A 20,780-nucleotide genomic window follows, 5' to 3' on the forward strand; every position below is an offset into this window, starting at 1 on the left:
AACCGTTAAACAGCGTTTTGCGCAATCACCAAGAAATTAAGCGCGAATCATGCCAAACAGACAGATTCTGATCGCGAGGGTAGGGGGGTGTGGGTATGAATTAATATTGGGGTTTTACCTACTAGCCATTACCTAGGCATCTCATTAATTTATCGCCGCGGGTGATTTTTTCATTTTTTTTTGAGCTGGGAGTTATAGACCCACTGAACGTTCACCCCATTCCCTCCCTACACAACCACTTAGCCACGGGCCTTACTAGTCGGTCTAGAAGCCCTTGGCATGCTAAGGGTGTGAGAGGGAGGGAAAACATCCTCTTGCACGACCGCCCAGGTTTATTTATTTATTTTTTTGTCTTTGTGGGGACATGTGCATCACGTTGCATTTACTTGACCTTGAGCCCACACACAATATTTAAACACGACAGCAGTTGACTAGCATTCCCGTCAAGGTCACGTCACGTGGTGACGGCGTAGTGCGATTTGAATGGAAAACCATCGGGCAGAACGGAAATACGACATAGATACGACATATAGCGACTGTAATACTAGAATTCTTTAAGAGTTAAACACATTTGTGTCGGAATGGAGCGGTTGTATATTTAGTGCGTATTTATATTGGTTATACTATATGATCTGGGGGGTTAGAAGGAAGCAGAACCCCTTCATGGGTACACCCTATTGTGTAGGTGCAATGTGTGAATCCAGAAAATATCCATCGCCCTCCCCTTGTCTGAGGAAATTGAAAATTCCGCATATCAATCAATCTTTAGAAAACCATCGTATTTTTAGCTCGCTCGGTCAATTGTTTGCAATGACACACCATATTTGGTACTCCGCATCAATCATTTCAGCGCTTTTTTTGTCTTTCTAGGACTGTGTAAGTCAGGAATGAAAAAAGGGATAAATTAAGATACTGGGGGTATGTGTTATTTCAGCAATCACACAATGACGGGTCAATGAAGGTTATACTATAACAGTAACGATACTAAACCTCGTTTTTTAGATACAAGAGGAGATAACAGAGCAGCGAGTATGCAAAAGTCTAGGGAGAGCCAAGAGTATGTGAACAGAATCCTGGCGCAGCTACAAGACAATCTAACAGGGCTGACGGGAATGGTGGTACGTAAACTTCCGTCTTTGCTCTTGCACATATAGAACCCACGACTCCCCCCCCCCCCCCCCCCCCCCCCCCCCCCCCCCCCACACACACACACACAAAAAACACACAAATTTTACCAGCATAGCCTTTGCCAACATACAACAAATGGAATGAATGCGGGTGAGGGAATTATGGTATATAGACCCCCTCTCCCCTCCCCCCTCTAAACACACATTATAAAAACATATCCGTTACCATAAAATACTACCATAACAGTCTTGTACCCAGGCGCCGACGATGCATTTTGGAGAAGTTGAAGCGCACGAGTCTGCTACAATAACATTAAGTAGAGCCTCTCCGATACCGAGCGCCTTCCACTTAAATAACAGAGACAGACGTGCAAGACATTCTTACAGATCTGATGAAGCTAGCGGCACGGAAGTCCCCTTACCCCCTCAACCATGCCAATATCCATTTCCCAAATCTCCCTTCCCCTCACACAGCATGGACAACCCCATTTCAGCCACTTCAAGTTTAAGGGGGGGGGGCAGGGAGCATCACCTATCCTCCTTTCGCTGGTAATACATGCGTAATACAAATAGACTGCCGTTGCGCAAATAATTGTTACATCTCTACAGAATAATCAAAAAGTGGAGCTAGAGAAAATGAGGGCTTCGCTCTCGTCTCTGAAGGAAAAATCCTCAGAGCACGCAGACCTCACGGAGCAGGTAGGTTTCACAGGGTGCTGAGAGGACTAGTTTGGATCAGTTGCTTGAGGAGGAAATCGATGGTCTTTGAAGGATGGGATGATTGTTGTGATAGTGATGACGATGGTAATTTATAATTTCATAATGAAATAAAAACGACGGATTGTTTGATATTGATTTATATGGTTGGCAGGGACATCATATGCCAAAATACTTTTTTTTAGGAACATGAATATCAAAAATACTGTGTTTTGGTGTTCGAGTGAGGTACACGCCCGTCTACTTCCACCAACTCGCCAGTAGTGACAAATGGCATATGGATAATCGAGGGGACGGGGACGGGGAATGGTCAGAATGTTGTAGTAAAAAAGTAATTTAAATTGCAGCTAGAAAAAAACACAGGGCGAATAAACGAAGTGTCAGCAGATCTCAGAATTGTAAAATCAGAGATGAGTCTGGAGAAGACATATCTCCGATCAACGACGGCCAAAGTAAGTGATCAAATTCTAATCTCACTTGCATTGAATGTGTTTTCTTTTGCGGTATTGAAAGGCTCCTGTTCTTAATGAGAAGTATAAAACTTTGAAGACAGTTCCTATGAGAAATGAGACCTAACCGCTTACACTAGTAAGGTAAAGGGCTTGGGTTAATATAAAAATGCCATGAACTACAACGTCATCTGGAACTGTGTGCTTAAGATTCCTGCTCAGCGCTTGGTTATTTGTAGATTTGGTCAAGTGTGGAATATCTTAACGCCAGTTGCACCTCGCAGCTGAAGCAAACTCGTTACTATGACAATGCTGTCTACTCGGCGGTCAAAGAAATGAACGAAACCTTTAATAAAAAGGTAAGGGAGGGATGTTATAAATAATAATAAAAATTTGGTCTTTAACAAGTAAAAAAGTTTTATTTTATTTTTCAAACGACAAAAAAGCCCACCAAAGCAAAGCAGCGGTAGGGTGGTTTGGCCCATTAACCGTGCGACGCGCGCTACCGTGGCCACCTTGACAGTTGTGGGTAGTAAGCCAATCAGGATACGAGAAACGTACTATATCTGATACGACGCGCGCTACCGTGGCCACCTTGACAGTTTTGTGAAGCAAGCAACGAGAAACGTGCTATCAGATTGTCATCAACGTCACTAGCCACCAGCATGGAACAGTTATGATACAAAGCACGATACAATCCCCTAGTCATAAATTCTGTGTCAATCAAAGAAGTGAATCTAGAATGCTGATTGGCTAACTTTTAGAAATCTTCGCCTTGGTTTCCGCTAAAACACGCGTCGCTTTTGAGGAGACTTAGGAGTAGCATCATCAGTAAAGTATTAAAATTCTTTTTTTTTTGCTCCTGTAACAGGTGGATAACAACCTTCAGGTGATTCATGAAATTAAGGTTTCCCTGAATACCACCAAGCAGGACATGGAGGCTCAGAAGGCGACCATGAGGACAGCGGTAGCACAAGTAAGCCGCCAGTTAGTACTTCATGTAGCCATCATAGGAGGGGCGTATCTAGCTTTTTGCCAGGGGGGGGGGGGGGGGGTTGACCCAAAAATGTTCGCCATTATTTTACCTTCGTAACGATTTTGGAATGAACAGACACAATGAAAACAATAAAAAGGCAGCCCAAGGGAGGATTTAAACCCCCGAACCCCCCGAAATCCTCCCCCCCCCACCCCCGTAGATCCGCTACTGCATCATTATAGTTAGGGTTAGGGTCAGTATCTAGGACACACCAAGCCACAAAATCTAGGCATATGGAAACATGATGAAAACTCCAATTAACAATCTAAAAACAAAGTTTTATACTTTAATTCCAAATTCAATAGAGCAATAGCCTCACAGAATCAGCCGATGGAAATGGGTTGTTTCTCACACCTTATTTTTTTATGATAGGATAACAAAATAACAAAGATTCTTTAAACAATTGCAATTGTTGACTCCTGTTTTTTTGTGTGTGAATTACGAAAAATCCAATTCTTTCCGAAGGTAGAACGTTTTAATGGACTGTTTGCTGATAATAACAATAATCTAGATATAACTAGACGCTGCACCAGCGTTAACCCGGGCTACAAAAGAAATCACCGAAAAATGTAGTCTGTATTTTGTACCTACTGGTGAGCTGTTTTCTCGGGGGCTCGTACACTTAAAAGCCTCGTGCAAACTGCAATGCTGGCGAATTTCCGCTTGACTGACTATAGGACAAAGGAAATGTCAAAATGGGAAATGAACTTTCTGACATTTCCTTTGTCTTGTGGTCAGTCGAACAAGAATTTGCCAGCAATGCTGGCGCAGTTTGCACGGGGCTTTACGCCGTAACACGGTGATAGAAGACATACTGAAGAGTATGGGATTTAGCATAACGAGACCGGCATTCTTGTAATAAATTTGACTGTTTATTGGGATAAGACACGCTCGCTACTGATAGCGAGCGATTAACGAGCGACAATGCTTGAGACACGATCCAAATTGCATACAAAACAAAAAACACAAATATTATCCAAACTTATCTTCGCTGTTATATATTCTCTTCTTTTTTCGGAATCACATGTGTCTATCGTAAGTTGTTAGAACTAAGAAATATTTGCACTACGAGCTGCAGAGAAAAAAGGCCTAGGCGGAGCGAGTCTCTTTATAGCAAAATAATTCAAACTTCATCAAATATCTGGTTATAGAACATGCTAGACAGTCCTTGTCCTGGCCAAAATATACGGTTATACACATCTTTTCGTGTGGGTCATAGTAGACGGCGTGTGTATTTGTGTGGTAGTGAGCGTCCCTCCGAATTTTGCCAAAGAAAAGAGTCTTCCACAAAAGCCGCCTCGCTTTCAGGCAAAGTATACCGCAGACCTCTGAGCATCGCAGGCTTACACGTTTTCGACATGGATAGATAGATAGACTTATAGCACTTATAGAAAAGGTAAACTTAGACTCGGGCTACCACAGGTAATAATCTAATATATATTTTGCATCAAATAAATTGTTGTGTGTTTTTTTCTTTAGATATGGACAGGATTTAAATCGTTAAACCAAACGGCCGTTAATCATCAACATCAGATGCAAACCATTGACGCTACGCTACATGGTGACGTCATGACCCTCAATCAAACCTTCACACACAAAGTAAGTCACATGGTCTTGTCCATCCAATCAAAGCTTGGCATTTGACAGAGGAACAAGAGATAGGGGATATGGATAATTTGTAGCCCTCTTCTTCTGTTAAGGCCGCCCCTTGGCTTACATAATCTATCAAGGTAATTCACCGTCAGTGTAGAGTCCTTGTACAAATTTATTGCTCCAATTTTAATTTGTTTTCTCGAATGAAGGCCAATTCCTTGCTAGAGACGATTTGGGCAGCTCTGAAGACAACAAGCGAGAATCTACAAACAACGTTTGACGCAAAAATGAAATGGGCTGTGAGTAGATAAAACTAAGCTGTCTTCCACTAAGTACATTTTATAATATTTTTTCTTCAAAATTTGAAATATATTTTTAGCTATTTCAGCCATTACCAGCTTATCATCGTAATAGCAGTACTAATGCCTTTATATTATTTTTTTAGCTTAATCAGACAAAAATGGCGTTCGAAGCATCGATGTCAGACCTCAAAGAAGATGTACAAAAAGTCAACGACAGCTTTACCACCAAGGTTTGATATTTTCCTATTACATTTTTTTTAGAAGTGGCTCTATCAAATTATTTGTTCCTTTTTATTTTATTGATTTTATTGGTTTACTGCAACAGCACAGCAATTTATGTGTGAGTTTTATAGGTGTTCACGCCCTATTTCTACCTTTTCTACAAACGCGTAGCAAGGGGATCGAAAAAGTCTGATCATTTGCCATTGAGCGTCTATGTGAATCAAGGCAACTATGTTAACGATGTTCACGCAATCGATTCACTTCTGCCCTTCATAAAAGCTCTTAGCGTGGTGATGGGGGGTTCTGATCATTTATCATAAGGGTTTTCTAAAGAAAGATACGTCTATTTAGGTGTCGCTTCAAGAACTGTTCCTTCTGAATCTCTCAAACGTGCAGAACCAGACCAAGCATCGTGTAGACGACATGGACAGCTTCCTCGCTAGCAAGATATCGGAGGTAGAGCCTTACACTTTTCCAAGCATAGAGGTAGCCTCGTCACCTGGCTTCTATTGGCTGGGCGGCTTGTCGGTTAATGACGTCACTGTTGATTTGCCTGTAATCATGAATCTGTCATGGAACAACTTATAGAATGCGTGAAAACAGAGGGCTGTCATAAGACGCCTGGGAACTAGGCTCGAACAAAGGGCTACGTTATGACTTGACCGCACTGATATTAGAAACAATGATACCATGCGGTACTCGAAGGGGGAAAAAATAAAGGAAACAGAACTCTCTTGATGGATGATCGTTTATTAGGATTTCGAATTACTGGGACTCCACAGATATTGCTTTACTAAATAAAATACAAATTGCAATTGTCCCTCAATATCTTTTAGCGTTACACGGTATGTATTGCTCTCAGTTTATGTATGGTTATATTCCATTTCTATTGCGTTAAAGATGAACAGCATGATTCAGACTTTCTGGTTGAAGCTCAAATCCTCTACAGAGCAGCTGCAGCAAACATTTGATGGCAAACTACACTGGGCGGTGAGTAATGATTTCCTTACTTCCTGTAATATTAACAGGGCCGTAGCAGGAGGTGGGGCACCCAATATGTTAAAAAATTATAAGGAAATGACCAGTAGGGGCATGGCTGTGCCCCTAAAAATTCTCTTAATGTTTATGTTTTGTGCCCCTCCAAAATTTCAAGGCCTGCTACGGCACTGAATTACCATCTTTCGACATCTTATATAATTTCTAGCTCCCACAGGATGTCCCTACTTTGGCTCCTTATAGAGCGTACACTCAAACTATGAACCCCCCAGTCAGTACATAGCGCGTACAGTCAAACCGCGAACACAACTTCTACTGTGTCCATATAGTGCATACACTCAAACTGTTTTGCTTGACGGCACGTTTTTTTAACATTTTTAGCTCAACCAGACAAGGAGTGCACTAAATGTATCCATGACTAAAATGATGGGTGAAGTACAAGATGCGAATAGCAAAATTGCAGTGAAGGTACATAGTGATTAAGAAAGGAAGTGGAAAGGGGGAAGAGAGCGGGGGGCGCTGGGGTCTACTTTTCAGGGGTCCCACGGGGTAGGTGGGATGTCCCCTTGGTTTTACAATTGAAAAACCTGGAGTAGGTTGGGGGTTAAACTGAGGAAATGTCCCGTTTCAGGTTTCTGAATAAAAAAAAATCACCCTAATCCTTCCCTCCCTTTATACAGGTATCCATGCAATCTTTGGCACTGCAGAACTTGAGGAATTCCCAGCTACAGTCAAAACAAGAACTTACCAAGATAAACAGTTCAGTAAAGGAATCCTTCCATGAGATGCACACCGATTTTCAAGGGCTAAACGCAAGCTGTAGTTTACTTGGCACAACAGTAAGGAGAATTGGGCACTCTATCACTACAAAGGTAATGGCACTTCAACAACATAAAGTTTGAGTGCCGATCACCTACTTCATTGTTAATACAACGATCTCTTTTTTCCATGATCAAAGTCTCTTTATGAACGATATTTGATTGCAAGGATATCAGTTACTCGCTTTAAAATACCGATGGAAATGGATCCGTTTAGTGAATTGGTAATTAAAAGAATCAGGTGTGAGCGTTAGCAAAATGGTCCAAAGTGGCGTGTGCAAATTGTCAACTCAAATTTGTTTACTCAGTAGATAGACGTCAAAGTGTGGTTGCGCTTTGTTGGTGTGCGACGCAAGCTTACCATGACAGTCTGTTGGCCAATGAGGGCGCGATAAAAGCACTTTGATTGACATTGTAAAATACTGTTTACAAACTGTAGTCTGATTGTCTAGCTTCGTTTGATCTTTTGGTAGGGAAAGCGCGCAAGGCACATTAAAAGCAAAAACTAGTTTATAATACCTATTTTACCATATCCAGGTTAACAACACAGCAAGGAAGTGTAGTGATTCAACTAAAAATCTATACGAGACCATCTCAAATTTGAATGGAACCTTAACACTAAGGGTAAGCAGCAGTTAAACAGATTTATATTTTGCGCTTTTTTCGTGTCCGTCATGCTATAATGTCAAATGTGAGGTATATATAAGGTTCATAAGGTGCTAAACCTTCCTCTTGCCATCTAGATTAATAATATCAGCAAATTACAAGGACCACCTGGTCCCCCCGGATCCAGAGGCCCCCCTGGCATTACAGAGCGTGCAAACTCCAGCATACCGTGCAAATACATGAGTAACTCTATAAAGGTCAATGCAGGGATGAATACTGATGTCGTGGCCATAGAAAAAGTGGCGGTAAGTGTTCAAAATTATTAACCCCCGTGCAAACTGCGCCAGCACCTGCCAGCATTGCTGGCGAATTCTTGCTCGACTGACCCCAAGACAAAGGAAATGTCAGAAAGTCCATTTCCCATTTTGACATTTCTTTGTCAGTCAAGCGAAAATTCGGCAGCAGTGCTGGCAGGTGCTGGCGCAGTTTGCACGCGGCTTTATCAGAGCAGGCCTCGAAATATTGGTGGAAGGGGCACAATACAAAACATTAAACAAATATTACAAATATACAGCCACGCCCCTTCTGGTCATTTCCTTATAGTTTTTTTTTCAATATTGGGGGCGGGGGGGGGGGGGGGGGGGGCACAATAGTTTTTAAAAACATTGTGGTGGGGGGAGGGGGGGGGGGAGGCACATGCCCCCAGTGCCGTACCTGCTGCTACGGCCCTGCAGAGAACGATTTTTTCAACTCGACTTTAACATAATTTACGATAAATTTAATAATACAAAATATGGTGTTAAATAGAGTGGAAGGGGTACCGAATCCCTTTAAACCATTCATTTGAATAGTTGTGTGCCATGCACTATGGAGACGAGGGTCCAAAACAAACAAGGACGATCGTTGCCATAGCGACAAGGTGGTTGAAGATAGACTTGTAATAGGGGACGAACCTCTCACACGAAAAAATATATTAACCCTCCGACGGTTCTCCATGAGTTATAAAGTAATTTTGGCATTTTATTGACTTTATATACGCGAAGGTGGTGTGGATTGAAGTAAACTGAAAGTTATCTTACTATTAAAAACAGAGTAACAAGAAAATCGTATCGCCCTACTGCACAAGTGACATAGCCCGCGTTATCACCCTCAGTGAAATATCAATACCTAACAGTCGGGTATTCAAGTGTGACTGCGTGGGAAAGGCCCCAAATGCACCGACCTCCGCCTTACTGATGACATGCTACATACATTACTACGAGTGCCCACTGGTGATCACGTGAATGGAAAGAACCAATCAGCGATCTTGTGTGTTTAGATCAGCGGATAGACGTGTATATTGTAGGAATTATCTATAGGTTTCATCCTTTCCACCTTGTAAAAAATATATGATTGATGTTGAAAGAAAGCTGTTTTTCGAGATGGAAAGAGATAGGTAATAGTTAGCGTTACGTGCAAATAGCGACAGCACTGATAAGGAAAACAGACTAAAGCTCGGCTCAGCAATGCTGGACTGTTTATACACGTTGGAGGTAGTTCTTTTTATTGAATTTGGTAAATAAAGTATTGAATTTTGATTTTAGATGGCTATTTCGAGATTTAAGCTCATTATGTGCCCTCCAATATGAAATGAAAACAACAGCAAAGGTCTGGCTGACAAGGGCGCTTTAAATGTGAGACTTTTACTAATGTATTTTGAATATCGTCCTATAGATTTGTGGTATTTTAAACTGTTAGAAGGGGGTCATAGGTATATTTATTTAGTTTTATATTTTAAAAATAAATCTTTGTAAACATTGGAATTAACTAAAAAAACACTGATTTATTCAGCGAGGGGGAAAATATTATATATTTCTGGGAAATACAAAGTAGTTCTCAACAGAAAAGAAAGTATTAATCATTTATCGTTTTCTTATTTCTGATTATAGATATTATTATTATTGTACATAAGTTACGGACAAGAAATGTTTTTCTTTTTCTTTAAATAAAATAAAATAAATGTCAACATCCTTATCAAAGCAACAAATTTTATTGTATAACGGGGTAAAACAATGTGATCTCGTGTTAGAAGGGGTGAGCTAGGTCAAACTGTATAGCGGAAGGTCTCAAGACGAACGGCTGGTTGCTGGTTCACAGTATTAGCGTTTATTGTAAGGACAAGCTCTTCTTAGCGAGCAGGGAGGTATTCAAGCTCGTTATAGGAGGTAACGATCAGACGATTCTCAGAAGGCGAGGCTGATAGAAGGGAATCCTTACTAGACCTCTTCCTTGACTAGGGATTGTCTTCACGAAGCCAACAGAACTTACTCGATAGCCTCCACAGCAAGCTGTCGTTATTACAAGTACAATATGTTTTACAGTAAACCACTATTAATACTGACTAATTGATAATTCTGCGATAACTGGTTTGACAGCTCTAAAAAAGGTGATGCAAGAATTACAAATGAATGTTGATCTAAGGGAACAGAACAATTTTACAATTGAGGATAACTATAGTAAGAATCGATCGATGATAGAATAACAATCAATTGACTGAAATAACTATCAGATAAGATAATATAGAATAATGAGGCTGAGGGAAACCGGCGTAACAACCTTCATTAGGAGAAGACAGAATTGTCGAGACCTTGGTGAATTTTGGTGATTCCAAATTATGTTTTACATATTCATATGTACACTGACTTGTGCACATGTTAGGTTATACGCACGCAATTACTCGTTAGTTTTCACGAAAGTGAGAAAGTTCGTCAAGTCGTGGCCACCATCTCTGTTTGCCCTTTCATTAACGGTAAAGCAAACGCGTCCATTCAGCGGCCACCTCGCTTAGTTCCAGATCATTGTTTGGCTGCCTCCATCAAGCGGTCAACCCCTTTTAATAAGTAGCCACAGGGAACTGAGAGAAAGAGGAACATAATTTTGTCCTTTCTTTCTCTCTAATTTGATGCGCGACCAGAGCAAAGAAAGACGTCGAAAGACGGCGACCGCGACCCGTACCGTATCGTCTTATGATGTGCAAAAAAAATTTAGGAAAAATCCAGCAAAAATCGAGGCTAATTATGTTATGACTGATCGCCACTTTTCAATTATTATACATGACCTCAATATTGTCTATTTTTTATGTGAATACAAGGTAAGAATACAGATTTGTGTGGTGGGGCATGTGCAAACCCATCTAAACAAAAAAAAAACAGATAAGCAAAAAACATGCTTTGGCAAACGTTCGAGCCTTCACAACTGGACAGTTGTTACTCATAAACGGCGTTTAGATTTTAAGCATGGAATAATTCATTTCCGCGGCATTGCACGGAACTTGAAGGGCTTGGGAGCTCGAGTGATGTTGCCAGAAGCCTCCCCAACCGACGGCGGTCCTTGTCCAGGAAGGGTCTCTAGAGTAAACTGCTGCAACAAACGCGTCATGACCAGGAACAACTCGATCTTGGCCAGGGACTCGCCCACACATACCCTCCGTCCCGCCGAGAAGGGCAGATAGCTACGCTGACCAGGAACTTCAAACTTGCCATCTTCATTGATGAATCTGTCCGGGTCAAACTTGTCCGGGTTAGGCCACTCCCTCGGGTCGTGATGGATGGCCCACAAGTTCATCACAATGATGGTATCCTTGGGAATGTTGTATCCCATTAGTGGGACGTTATTAGTCGTAGCCTTGTGGGGTACCCCCATTGGCAAAACAGTGGCGATCCTCAGTACCTCTGCGATTGTGGCTTCCATATAAGGCAAATTAGGCTTGTCGGCAAGTACTGGCCAGCGGCTGCCAATGACGTCATCAATGTCGGTTTGAAGGCGTGTTTGGACTAGTGGGTAGTTAATGAGGTAGGCGGCGAGCCAAGAAAGTGTTGTGCTTGTTGTCTCTAGGCCTCCGACATAAACATCGGTCATGAGCATAGTGATGTGGTCATCCGTAACTTCGCCTATTGCTTTCTTGTCTTCTCGCTCTACTTCGAGCTTGGCTTTAAGGAACGCGTCGGTCAAATCTCTGATGCAGTCTTCGGAGAAGGTGCTTTTGTGTTCTAAGAAGAATTTATCGAGCAATCTGTCACGGGGCTCAACTACGTTCTTGTAAAAGCGAGACTCACTGATGGGAAGATGATAAAGAAATGGAAACTTATCCAAGATGGATCCGGATACAGGAACTTGTGAACCGATACGGATGAACTCGAGAGTTGTGAGAAAATCTGGATCATCGGGTTCGTAAGATTTCCCTAGAAGAAATGAGGAAATGATATTTGTTATCAGCAAGAGAAACACGTCCTTCGAATGAATTGCTGCCCCGATATCCTCCATGAGCTTGCCTTCGAGTTTAGACACTTCCCATGCAATGTTTTCTTCCAATTTTGGAAAATACATCCTTAAGCCCAAGTGCACGATTTTCCTTCTCCAAACTAGATGGCGCGAGTAATCACCCAATACAATATCCTTTGCACCTCGTGAGAGCAAATTGAAAGTGAACGTCTGCGGCCTTCCCGCCAAGTCGTTCATTCGTTTCCCCATCAATACCTCTCTTGCACCAGCTCCAGATGAAACGAACACAAATCTGTCGTTGAAGATTTTCAGCATGAAAATATCACCATACGTCTTGGCAAGTTTTGCTGCGGCAATATGAGAATCTGAGCCCGTGATGCTGAGAAGGTTGTTGATGATGGGCAGCGGTATAGGTCCCGGTGGAAGATTGGCAGGTGATGTGACGTAATCGTATAAGTAGTATAGTAGGGTAAGAGTGGCGACAAGAAGCAACCCCTCCACCAACATGTTGATGAGCGTTCTAAAAAAGAAATCAATTTTGTGTTTAATTCTTGGGTAAAATCAAATTAAAGTGTTAGATACGTCAGCTATAAAACTTAATTTTACTCTTCTATGTTTGGTAATGCAGGGCCGTAGCGGGCCTATATTGGGGGGGGGGGGGCACAATGGCACAATACAGAAACATTAAGAAACTATTGGGGGGCACAGCCACGCCCCTACTGGTCATTTCCTTATATTTTTTGTAAATATTGGGGGGCACATGCTCCCAGTGCCCCACCCCCTGCTATGGCCCTGTAATGGTAACAAACATAACAATTTTTGTAGCTTCTTCTCTAGTGTACGGTTATTAGTGTACTTGGGTACCAGAGGCTCCGAGCTTCGCGGCGAGAACGACGTTTCTACTTCAAGAAATTATTTTGGGCGCCGAATCTTATAAAAAATCATGGTTTTCTACGTTGCTGACGAAAGTGAAACACACCAAGTCTATATTCGTGAATGTAAAAGCGAATGTGAAGTGCCTTACACTCGCCGGGAAATTCTTCACGTCGAAATCAAATCGACAATTAGAGTGCTTGCAATAAAAGCGTGAAACACTAAATAATATTTAGTACTAGAAGTTCTCGTGGAGAAGTGTAGTGCCCGAGCACATAGATTGGTTGGTCATTCAATTGCAAGGGTTAAATCAATATTCTTGATTTGTTTGGGGCTGTTCGCACAAATTCCATAAGCCAGATTTATGCAAGACCCAAATTTCTTTGCAGCCACTTTCTTGGCTGATCACTAACTCTTTGTTTCATGGTTTCTCAGTTTGTTTTATAAGAGAAATAGAACAAAAACAAATTACTCAGTCTTATTTTATTAAACAATAGAAATTATTTAATGTCTAGAAAAGGAAAGGTGAAGTCTGATAACCATAACAAACAATCTGATTAGCTGTGGAGGGGATGTGCAGTCATAGATATTATGGAAAGTAAGTATATTTTGAAATAAGACTGCTTTTCGGTGGTTGAGTGGGAGGGGCACAACCCGTGTGTCCACCCCGAGCTGCATGCCTGTACATACCCAGTAAGCTATTTGGGTCTAAGTGGTGGCCATGATAATAGCTACTGAAAAGATTACTGCTCATGTATTAACATATAGTGAACTATACAGAATTTATGATCTCCTGGTTATCCCTAACAATAGCTTCTGCATGTAAGTACACTGCAGTATTCACTGGGGTCCACTGATTTCTAAAGAATCTCTGTGTCTCCTCCGTGGCTGTGCTTGCCTTGGTTTAAAATAATATAGCAATCCCTTTTGTTTTATTTCTTGGCCAATGATTTGCAATTATAGTAGTTCTGGACTGGACATTGCTGTGAAAAAAAAAATCAAAATATAAAATACTGCAAACCCAGTATCGAATAAAAAAAGCAATTTTATGTCTGATATTAGAAGGGCCGAGAGAGCCGAGAAGCAGGTCAGTGAAATGAGATTATTCGGATTGAATTAACATTTCCCTTTATATACAAGTCTCATCAAATAACACAGATCTACTGAATACTTATTATTTACCCGTCATTTTAGGAATTTGGTTGGTTTGTCTTTCCTTCATAAAGTTATTTCGCTCAGTTGCATTTATAAACAAAGCCTGACATTACAATCGTCAGGCAATGGGATTTGGGCTGTTTGAATACCTTTCGCTTTGCCCTAGTTTGATTATCCGAGTTCTTTTATCATCAAATAACAAACTACGAAAGCCATGATAAGCAAACCTAGTAAAACATCCGATCATAAGTCGTCATACTTACCAAATAATTCTTTGATTTCGCCATCGTATTCGCGGTATAAATCAAAGAAGGAGTTTTAACATTACCGTAAACACAGGGCAAGTGCGAAAAATCATGGCCGCTTTTTATCGTGGACTGCCAAAGGTAGCCCAAATCTTGGTACAGACGCCGCCCAGATCGAATCTGGAAAGGCAACGCATAGACTACTAATTGCGCATCGGGGGACTAGGGGGACGGGAGATTCCGTTGCCAAGATGGCGGCGGCTTGTTCTACAGGAAACCCAAATCGACACGATGAACAAAATTAGTGTTGCTATTTTGTAGAATTTAGTACTATTCAGTGAATTTAGTAAAAAATAGCTGAAGCGTGAAGGCGGTGTAGATTTCAACAATTCATCATACATTTTCGTTCACTGAGAGCTTGAAATCTACACCGCCTTCACGCTTCAACTATTTTCCCTAAAGTAATATATAGATTTAGGCGGAGCTCCAAACGACGAAATCTTTACTTACTTTCGCTTGACAATATACGAAATATTAACAATTATTATATTTCTGTTTTGACGACGTCAACGATTTCACGATCACGCGACCAACTTGTTATACCCCCTTTCCCCCACCTTTGATATCTACATGACACATAACAAGTTTAGTTGTAATACGATGTTTCGGCGTCAGGGTAGTTTTACTTTATTGACGTCACCAATGAAGTCACGTGATCATCTCATTGCATCCTACTTAAAACATATCTCACACCTACCGAGTTTTGTTGTCATACGATGTTTGTTTAATGAAATATATATTCTTTGTTTTGATTGCGTCATCATATTTTTGCTTCTAGTGACGTCATTGATGACGTCTCAATCACGTGACTATATTGGTGCACTCCCCCCTTGACACCTCCATGACACATACCAAGATTTGTTGTTATATGATGTTTCGTTTATGAGATATGGATAATTTTGTTCTTAATGAAATCGGAATAGTTTTGCTTTTAGTGACGTCACAAATCACGTGACCATATTTTTGCACCTCCTTGACACAAACATCACACCTGCCAAGTTTGGTTGTGAAACAATGTTTCTTTCACGAGATATGAATGTTTTTGCTTGCCATATTGTTGCACCCCCCTTGACATCTACATTGAATTGTTTTTTATTTTGATGACGTCAGCATATTTTGCTTTTAGTGACGTCATTAGTGACGTCACAATCACTTGACCATATTGGAGCCCTACCCTTGACACAAACATGACACCCACCGAGTTTGGTTGTGAAAAAAAGTTTTTTTCAGGAGATATCAATCTTTTTGCTTTTAATCACGATTTTTTCTTTAAGTGACGTCATCGATGACGTCACACAACACGTGACCATATTGTTGCACCGAGTTTGGTTGCCATATGATATTTCCTTCGTGAAATATTTTATTTTTCTTTTTGATGACGTCAGCATATTTTTGCTTCTAGTAACGTCATCGATGACGTCACAAATCACGTGACCACAGTTTTGCACCTCCCTTGACACATACATGACACCTGCCAAGTTTGGTTGTCATACGATGCTTTTAAGGGACGGACGGACATCGCGTCACGAAAACTTGAGTCGATGGGTTACCAGTATTTGTTACCATATTTGTTTTGTATACCACTATTTCTTAGGTATGGGTCAACATATTCTTTCATATGAACTCTAAATAATATTTATCAGATTACTATATTATTATCTTTCTCCTTCTCCTTTTTCTAGGTTCTTAGCTTCTCAAGCAGTGGAATTGCATGTTAATTGTTAGACCATGTGAATTATATGAAAGTCAACCAAGCAGTTTTCTCAGTACAATATTTAAGAATAAAATGAAATTCTAAAGAACTTGCAAAGGAGCTTTCATATGGCAAATTCAAGTTAAAGAGACAGTTACAAACATCCTTCAGTCATCACAGCCTTCATCTGTTCTGTTCATGCTATACCATGCAAGCTACAAGCAGCAATAACTTAACAGGAGGGCAAACAAGTGCAGTTAAAAAAGAAAAATTACACAACATCATTACCAAGACCAACAATAAGAAATTGCCATGCTGTGTCAAGGTGAAGGAAACTACTACAAAACCATTACAAAATCATGGCTAAATCATTATCGCACTTAAGAGCTTACTTAACCAGTGAACCAGAAATGCATAACATGCAACTGCAATTTGTGACAATTCCCTACACTGATGTATCACACAGGAAAAAAGCTACAGCTACTATGTGGCACTACAATATTGCAGTCACTGCCATTATTACAAAAGCTCTACAACGAGCATCTCAGTCCAACATGATACCAAAAGATTAACAATTGATACATGTTAATTGGGAGAAGGCCCCAAAAACATTTAATAAGAAGGCAAATAGAAACCACACATTTAATGCTACATCAATATTTTAGCTGAGACCCAAACAGTCGTGCTAAAGAAGTTTAAAAAAATTAAACAGTCAGAAAACATGAATAAAGCAAAAACAAGGGGCAGCATTCTATTATGATGTGCTTGGGATGATATCCTTATCTCACAAACGATATAATCAAAATAATAGTAAGCCATATTGGTACAGTCTGTACTACCAAAATCATTCAATAGAACATTTTTAATCAGCAACATAATTAGTGCACAGCCAGAAAAGTATTTTTCTTGTGTTTATGGCAATTATCCACAATTTGTGTAACCAGACGTGGTTGGATATCACATGACTGCTGCCTTATATGAACTTTTGTTTTTATTGGGACTTTCGTGCTAAAAAGCAATGTCAGTCAATAGCCATTGGCATAATGTGAGATCCACTCTACGATAAGGTAATTCCACTGCTTTTAATTCCCATAGATCTGTTGTTAATGTTCTACTTTGTGAATAAATAGGAATAATAACAAGAATGTCAGACCATTTTTTTCAAACAAAATGTTATTCCAGAAAAGGTTCAGAACCCTAAATGGAATGCAGTTGCACCTCTGCAAAATAGGGTAGCCTGTATCCCCTCAATATACAGGAATATTCAATTACTCTAATTCTTTTCTAATCTGAGGCCTGACCCCAGACCCTGAAATTTCTAATACACCTTTTGCTGTTCATTACGACAAAATATGCCTTCATGTGCGCCAATAGTCAATCAATAAAGCGAAAATAAATCCATTTGAACGAAGCGGCATTCACTTGCGCAAAATGCATATTCAATTTGGAATTTTGCATAAATGTGGTCATTCAATTGCATCTTTGAGCATACATTTTACGATAAATGTAAATCAGCTGAGAAAAACAACATTCAACTGCACAGATATTAATCTCATTAAGACAAAATGTCTACAGTCTGCAAGTTTGGTCGGCAGTCTGCATAGTGTCGCACACCGTTGACTAGGCCTTAAGCCTTAGACAGGCAAATTTTATCTATGTAAGCTACAGCTCTCTTAACCACCATTCTTTGTATCATGAGATTGTAGCTTGCAAGACTCCTCCGATTTTTCTGCTTCCATTCCGATCCTTATTGTAACGAATGGCTGGCTCAACTTATTTATTGATTCACGGACTTCAATAACTTGTTCTAGCAACAAGTTCTTTTTGGCTTAGCACTCACCTCATTTCTCTATTCATTTACAGCAATCAAACCTACCACCACTGAAACACGGGGCTACAAGGATGACTTAGAATTAAAGACAATGTGACTTTTGTTTACCTCAGTAGTGGCTTGTTTGGAGACCAATTTGAATCTCGGTATCGAGACAAAACCCAGAGAAACACTTTTAAAAACAGTTCAAGATCTCAAGAGATCCAAGTTTGAATTTAGACGCCGGACAATTTTCTTTGGATACAGGATGTGCAGAAAAAGGTCAAACCATCCAAGAGTGGAAAGGATTGTGTCACAGCCTGAAATAATATGCATCTAATTTACATACCGTATTTATTCGAATAAGCTCCCCGGCGTTTATTAAAATTTTTTGACTCTCAGACGTAGCTCTTATTTTGTTATTCGGGGGGGCAAGGCGCTTCTTGAAGGACGAATTTCGCACAAAAAGCCGAATTTTGTTTTTGTTTCTTTTAATATCAATTTGTACTACAGTAATCAGGACTATAATAGCGTTTCTTTATCTATATACAATTATAACGACTTGGAGCATCTTTCTTCAAAAAACTTTACATTTATTAAATGTTATAATATTAGTTTGTTACTACCCTCCCCCCCTTAGGAGCCCATCGTACCGCGGGCTCACGCGTTGTTGTTGAGCAGTCACATGGAGTTTGTGTCAGAGAATTAAGAGATTTTTAAATGTGTTGAATTGGCCGACAACCGTCTTATAACATTAAATAGTTGTATTTAATATTAATATTAATAACAGTAATTCTCATTACTGTTATTAATAGTTTTGGTTTTTACCGTATTTCCCATTACCTACAATGGGATCGCCGCATTTTCTTATTGATTTCCGCTTTTTATCATACTGAAACTAATGGGTTCCGCGTATAATGCGCCCCCCGTTTTTCGAGGTCATTTTTGTGATTAAATAAGTGCACATTATTCCAAAATTACCGCCAGCACTAGGGACGGTAATTTCAGTTAATGGAGCCGGAGCCAGGCTCAAAGGTCACTCATAATTTATATCGTACGAGTACACGTATCATGCTACGATAGCACAGGTATTACTCAATATGTTTCACGTGAGATACCTTACTATACACGTTCTTAATTCTTATTGGTCGCTATCTACCTATATAAAGCGCCACACCTAAAGTAAAGTCATTCGCTCTTTCGCTTAATAAGCTACGGGTACTGTAAAGAAACATTTGCCCACCCTCCCTCCCTTTTACTGACAGGTTTCTTTGTGTGTACAGGCAGTGTTAGCTTGGAGATCAACTGTAAACAAGTATTAACTTAATCATTGCTTTATTATTGAAATAAACCGGGGAGTATCTCCGAGAGTCTGCGGTTAGCTCTGTCTGACGACTTCCACAAGCAGGGTTTGTTTGCTATAAGGTGTGCTTGTGCGTTTGTGGTCCAGCCAATACTCTCGTCCGATCCTTTACACGGAGTGTAGGGGAGATGAGTGAGGCCTAAAGGTCATATGCTTACACTACAGTTGCTACGTCACGCGCTAGTCGTCACGTCACGCTAACTCGCTTTCGATCGGTCTGTCTCCCCCAATATTCTGCCATAGTCGTGCCTAGTGTATTCATTGCGTTGCAAAGCGGGCATTTCCTTTTCACGCGTAAAGCGACATTAAACGCCAGTAAACACGGTAATAGTTTTGTTTCAAAGTGGGCGCTTTTCTGGGGAGGCACCTATTCGAGGGATCGGGAGGCGCTTATTCGAGTAAATTATACGGTATTTAAATGCCTCGCGAATTAAAGAACAAAAACGTGTTCTACGACCCCTCCCCAAGCGAAAGCTATTGGGAAGAAAATATATACAAAGTTGTGATTTGCTCGAGTCCTATCAGATCTTTTTGGCCATTCGATGTTTTGATGACTCTCGATTGTCTCACTTCCCTGCTAGCAGAGGCCTCTTTTCTCTGTATTTCGCTGGGCTGGCGTTCGCGAACGTCAACAACGCAGAGATGATATAGTAGAGAACAAGAAAAACTGTAAATATTACCACGAACGGTTATCAAATATGAGTTTGTTTTAGTTGAATAGTTTTTATAAATTGATTGTTACAATTCAGGAGAGCCATGTAACGACAACAGAAGTGACGTTTTGATTGACGTGATTGCGAGCCGCGTTATATTACGGCCTGGCGTGGCAGTACTAGTTAGTGTTAAAAACATGAACTGTGAACGTGAATCTCTAATTGCTACTTCTATTGATTAAGACCCGTTAACTTTGGTAAATTAATTCCGTTTTTAATGAATACATCTAGAGTCTGAGATAATGATTATTATTGTAGCACAATAGACATGTATTTACAATTCTGTGATCTCGTGGACCTTTTGAACTTTGATTCGTAGTCTATTATTGTTGTGTTGTAATTTCAGTTGACCAACATCATTATACACAGTACTATTGTGAAATAAGCTCAAGGCAATAGGTCGAATAAAGAGTAATTCCGATTTAACCGCTTTGGATCGTGAGAAGTGCGTGTATTTTGCCAATGACAACCGGGATGCATTTGGTCATAGTATAGCAATTTCAAGAATACTTACACCATATGTCTTTATGCTTCAAACATTTGTTTATCCAACTAACGTGAAAAAATCGAGAGTCATCAAAACATCGAATGGCCAAAAAGATCTGATAGAATTCGAGCAAATCACAACTTTGTATATATTTTTTTCCCAACAGTTTTCGTTCGGGGGGGGGGGGGGGGGGGGGGGGGGGGAAGGGAGGATCTTAGAACACGTTTTTGTTCGTTGATTCGCAGTGCATCCGTA

At 40.4% G+C, this 20,780-nt stretch overlaps 2 protein-coding genes and 1 long non-coding RNA gene across 7 annotated transcripts in view; 2 read left to right on the plus strand and 1 right to left on the minus strand.

Moving 5' to 3' along the window:
• Positions 1 to 9,892, plus strand: part of LOC5513014 — a 15,480-nt gene extending 5,588 nt beyond the window's left edge. Inside the window, exons 2-16 of the mRNA XM_048730333.1 lie at positions 1,003 to 1,118; positions 1,737 to 1,826; positions 2,192 to 2,296; positions 2,533 to 2,652; positions 3,165 to 3,269; positions 4,809 to 4,928; positions 5,132 to 5,221; positions 5,368 to 5,454; positions 5,798 to 5,902; positions 6,347 to 6,436; positions 6,824 to 6,910; positions 7,123 to 7,314; positions 7,798 to 7,884; positions 8,004 to 8,171; positions 8,958 to 9,892. Of these exons, the coding sequence (XP_048586290.1) occupies positions 1,003 to 1,118; positions 1,737 to 1,826; positions 2,192 to 2,296; positions 2,533 to 2,652; positions 3,165 to 3,269; positions 4,809 to 4,928; positions 5,132 to 5,221; positions 5,368 to 5,454; positions 5,798 to 5,902; positions 6,347 to 6,436; positions 6,824 to 6,910; positions 7,123 to 7,314; positions 7,798 to 7,884; positions 8,004 to 8,171; positions 8,958 to 9,149 (1,754 nt within the window). The 3' untranslated portion in view covers positions 9,150 to 9,892. The remainder of the gene's footprint in view (positions 1 to 1,002; positions 1,119 to 1,736; positions 1,827 to 2,191; positions 2,297 to 2,532; positions 2,653 to 3,164; positions 3,270 to 4,808; positions 4,929 to 5,131; positions 5,222 to 5,367; positions 5,455 to 5,797; positions 5,903 to 6,346; positions 6,437 to 6,823; positions 6,911 to 7,122; positions 7,315 to 7,797; positions 7,885 to 8,003; positions 8,172 to 8,957) is intronic.
• A 96-nt stretch (positions 9,893 to 9,988) lies between these two features.
• Positions 9,989 to 18,302, minus strand: LOC5513013 (steroid 17-alpha-hydroxylase/17,20 lyase). Of its 5 annotated transcripts, none has more exons than XR_007312242.1 (3): positions 18,092 to 18,302; positions 14,483 to 14,579; positions 13,763 to 13,982 (listed from the first exon to the last, which is right to left on the minus strand). XR_007312242.1 is itself a non-coding variant. In XM_001633263.3 (2 exons), exon 2 carries the CDS (start codon positions 12,631 to 12,633, stop codon positions 11,152 to 11,154), a length of 1,482 nt encoding a protein of 493 aa, XP_001633313.2. In that variant the 5' UTR covers positions 12,634 to 12,646; positions 18,092 to 18,302; the 3' UTR covers positions 9,989 to 11,151. The 5 variants fall into 5 exon arrangements, 2 of the variants coding, with proteins under 2 accessions (XP_001633313.2, XP_048586291.1); XR_007312241.1 differs by having other exon boundaries at positions 14,418 to 14,579; XM_001633263.3 differs by lacking the exons at positions 13,763 to 13,982; positions 14,483 to 14,579 and adding an exon at positions 9,989 to 12,646.
• Positions 15,969 to 18,282, plus strand: LOC116618609. The gene is made up of 3 exons (XR_007312243.1): positions 15,969 to 16,053; positions 16,142 to 17,219; positions 18,016 to 18,282. It is a non-coding gene; the product is annotated as an uncharacterized LOC116618609 (long non-coding RNA).
• Positions 18,303 to 20,780: the final 2,478 nt, after the last annotated feature.

Source organism: Nematostella vectensis, chromosome 7 (genome assembly GCF_932526225.1).
Source record: "Nematostella vectensis chromosome 7, jaNemVect1.1, whole genome shotgun sequence".
Classification (NCBI taxonomy): domain Eukaryota; kingdom Metazoa; phylum Cnidaria; class Anthozoa; order Actiniaria; family Edwardsiidae; genus Nematostella; species Nematostella vectensis.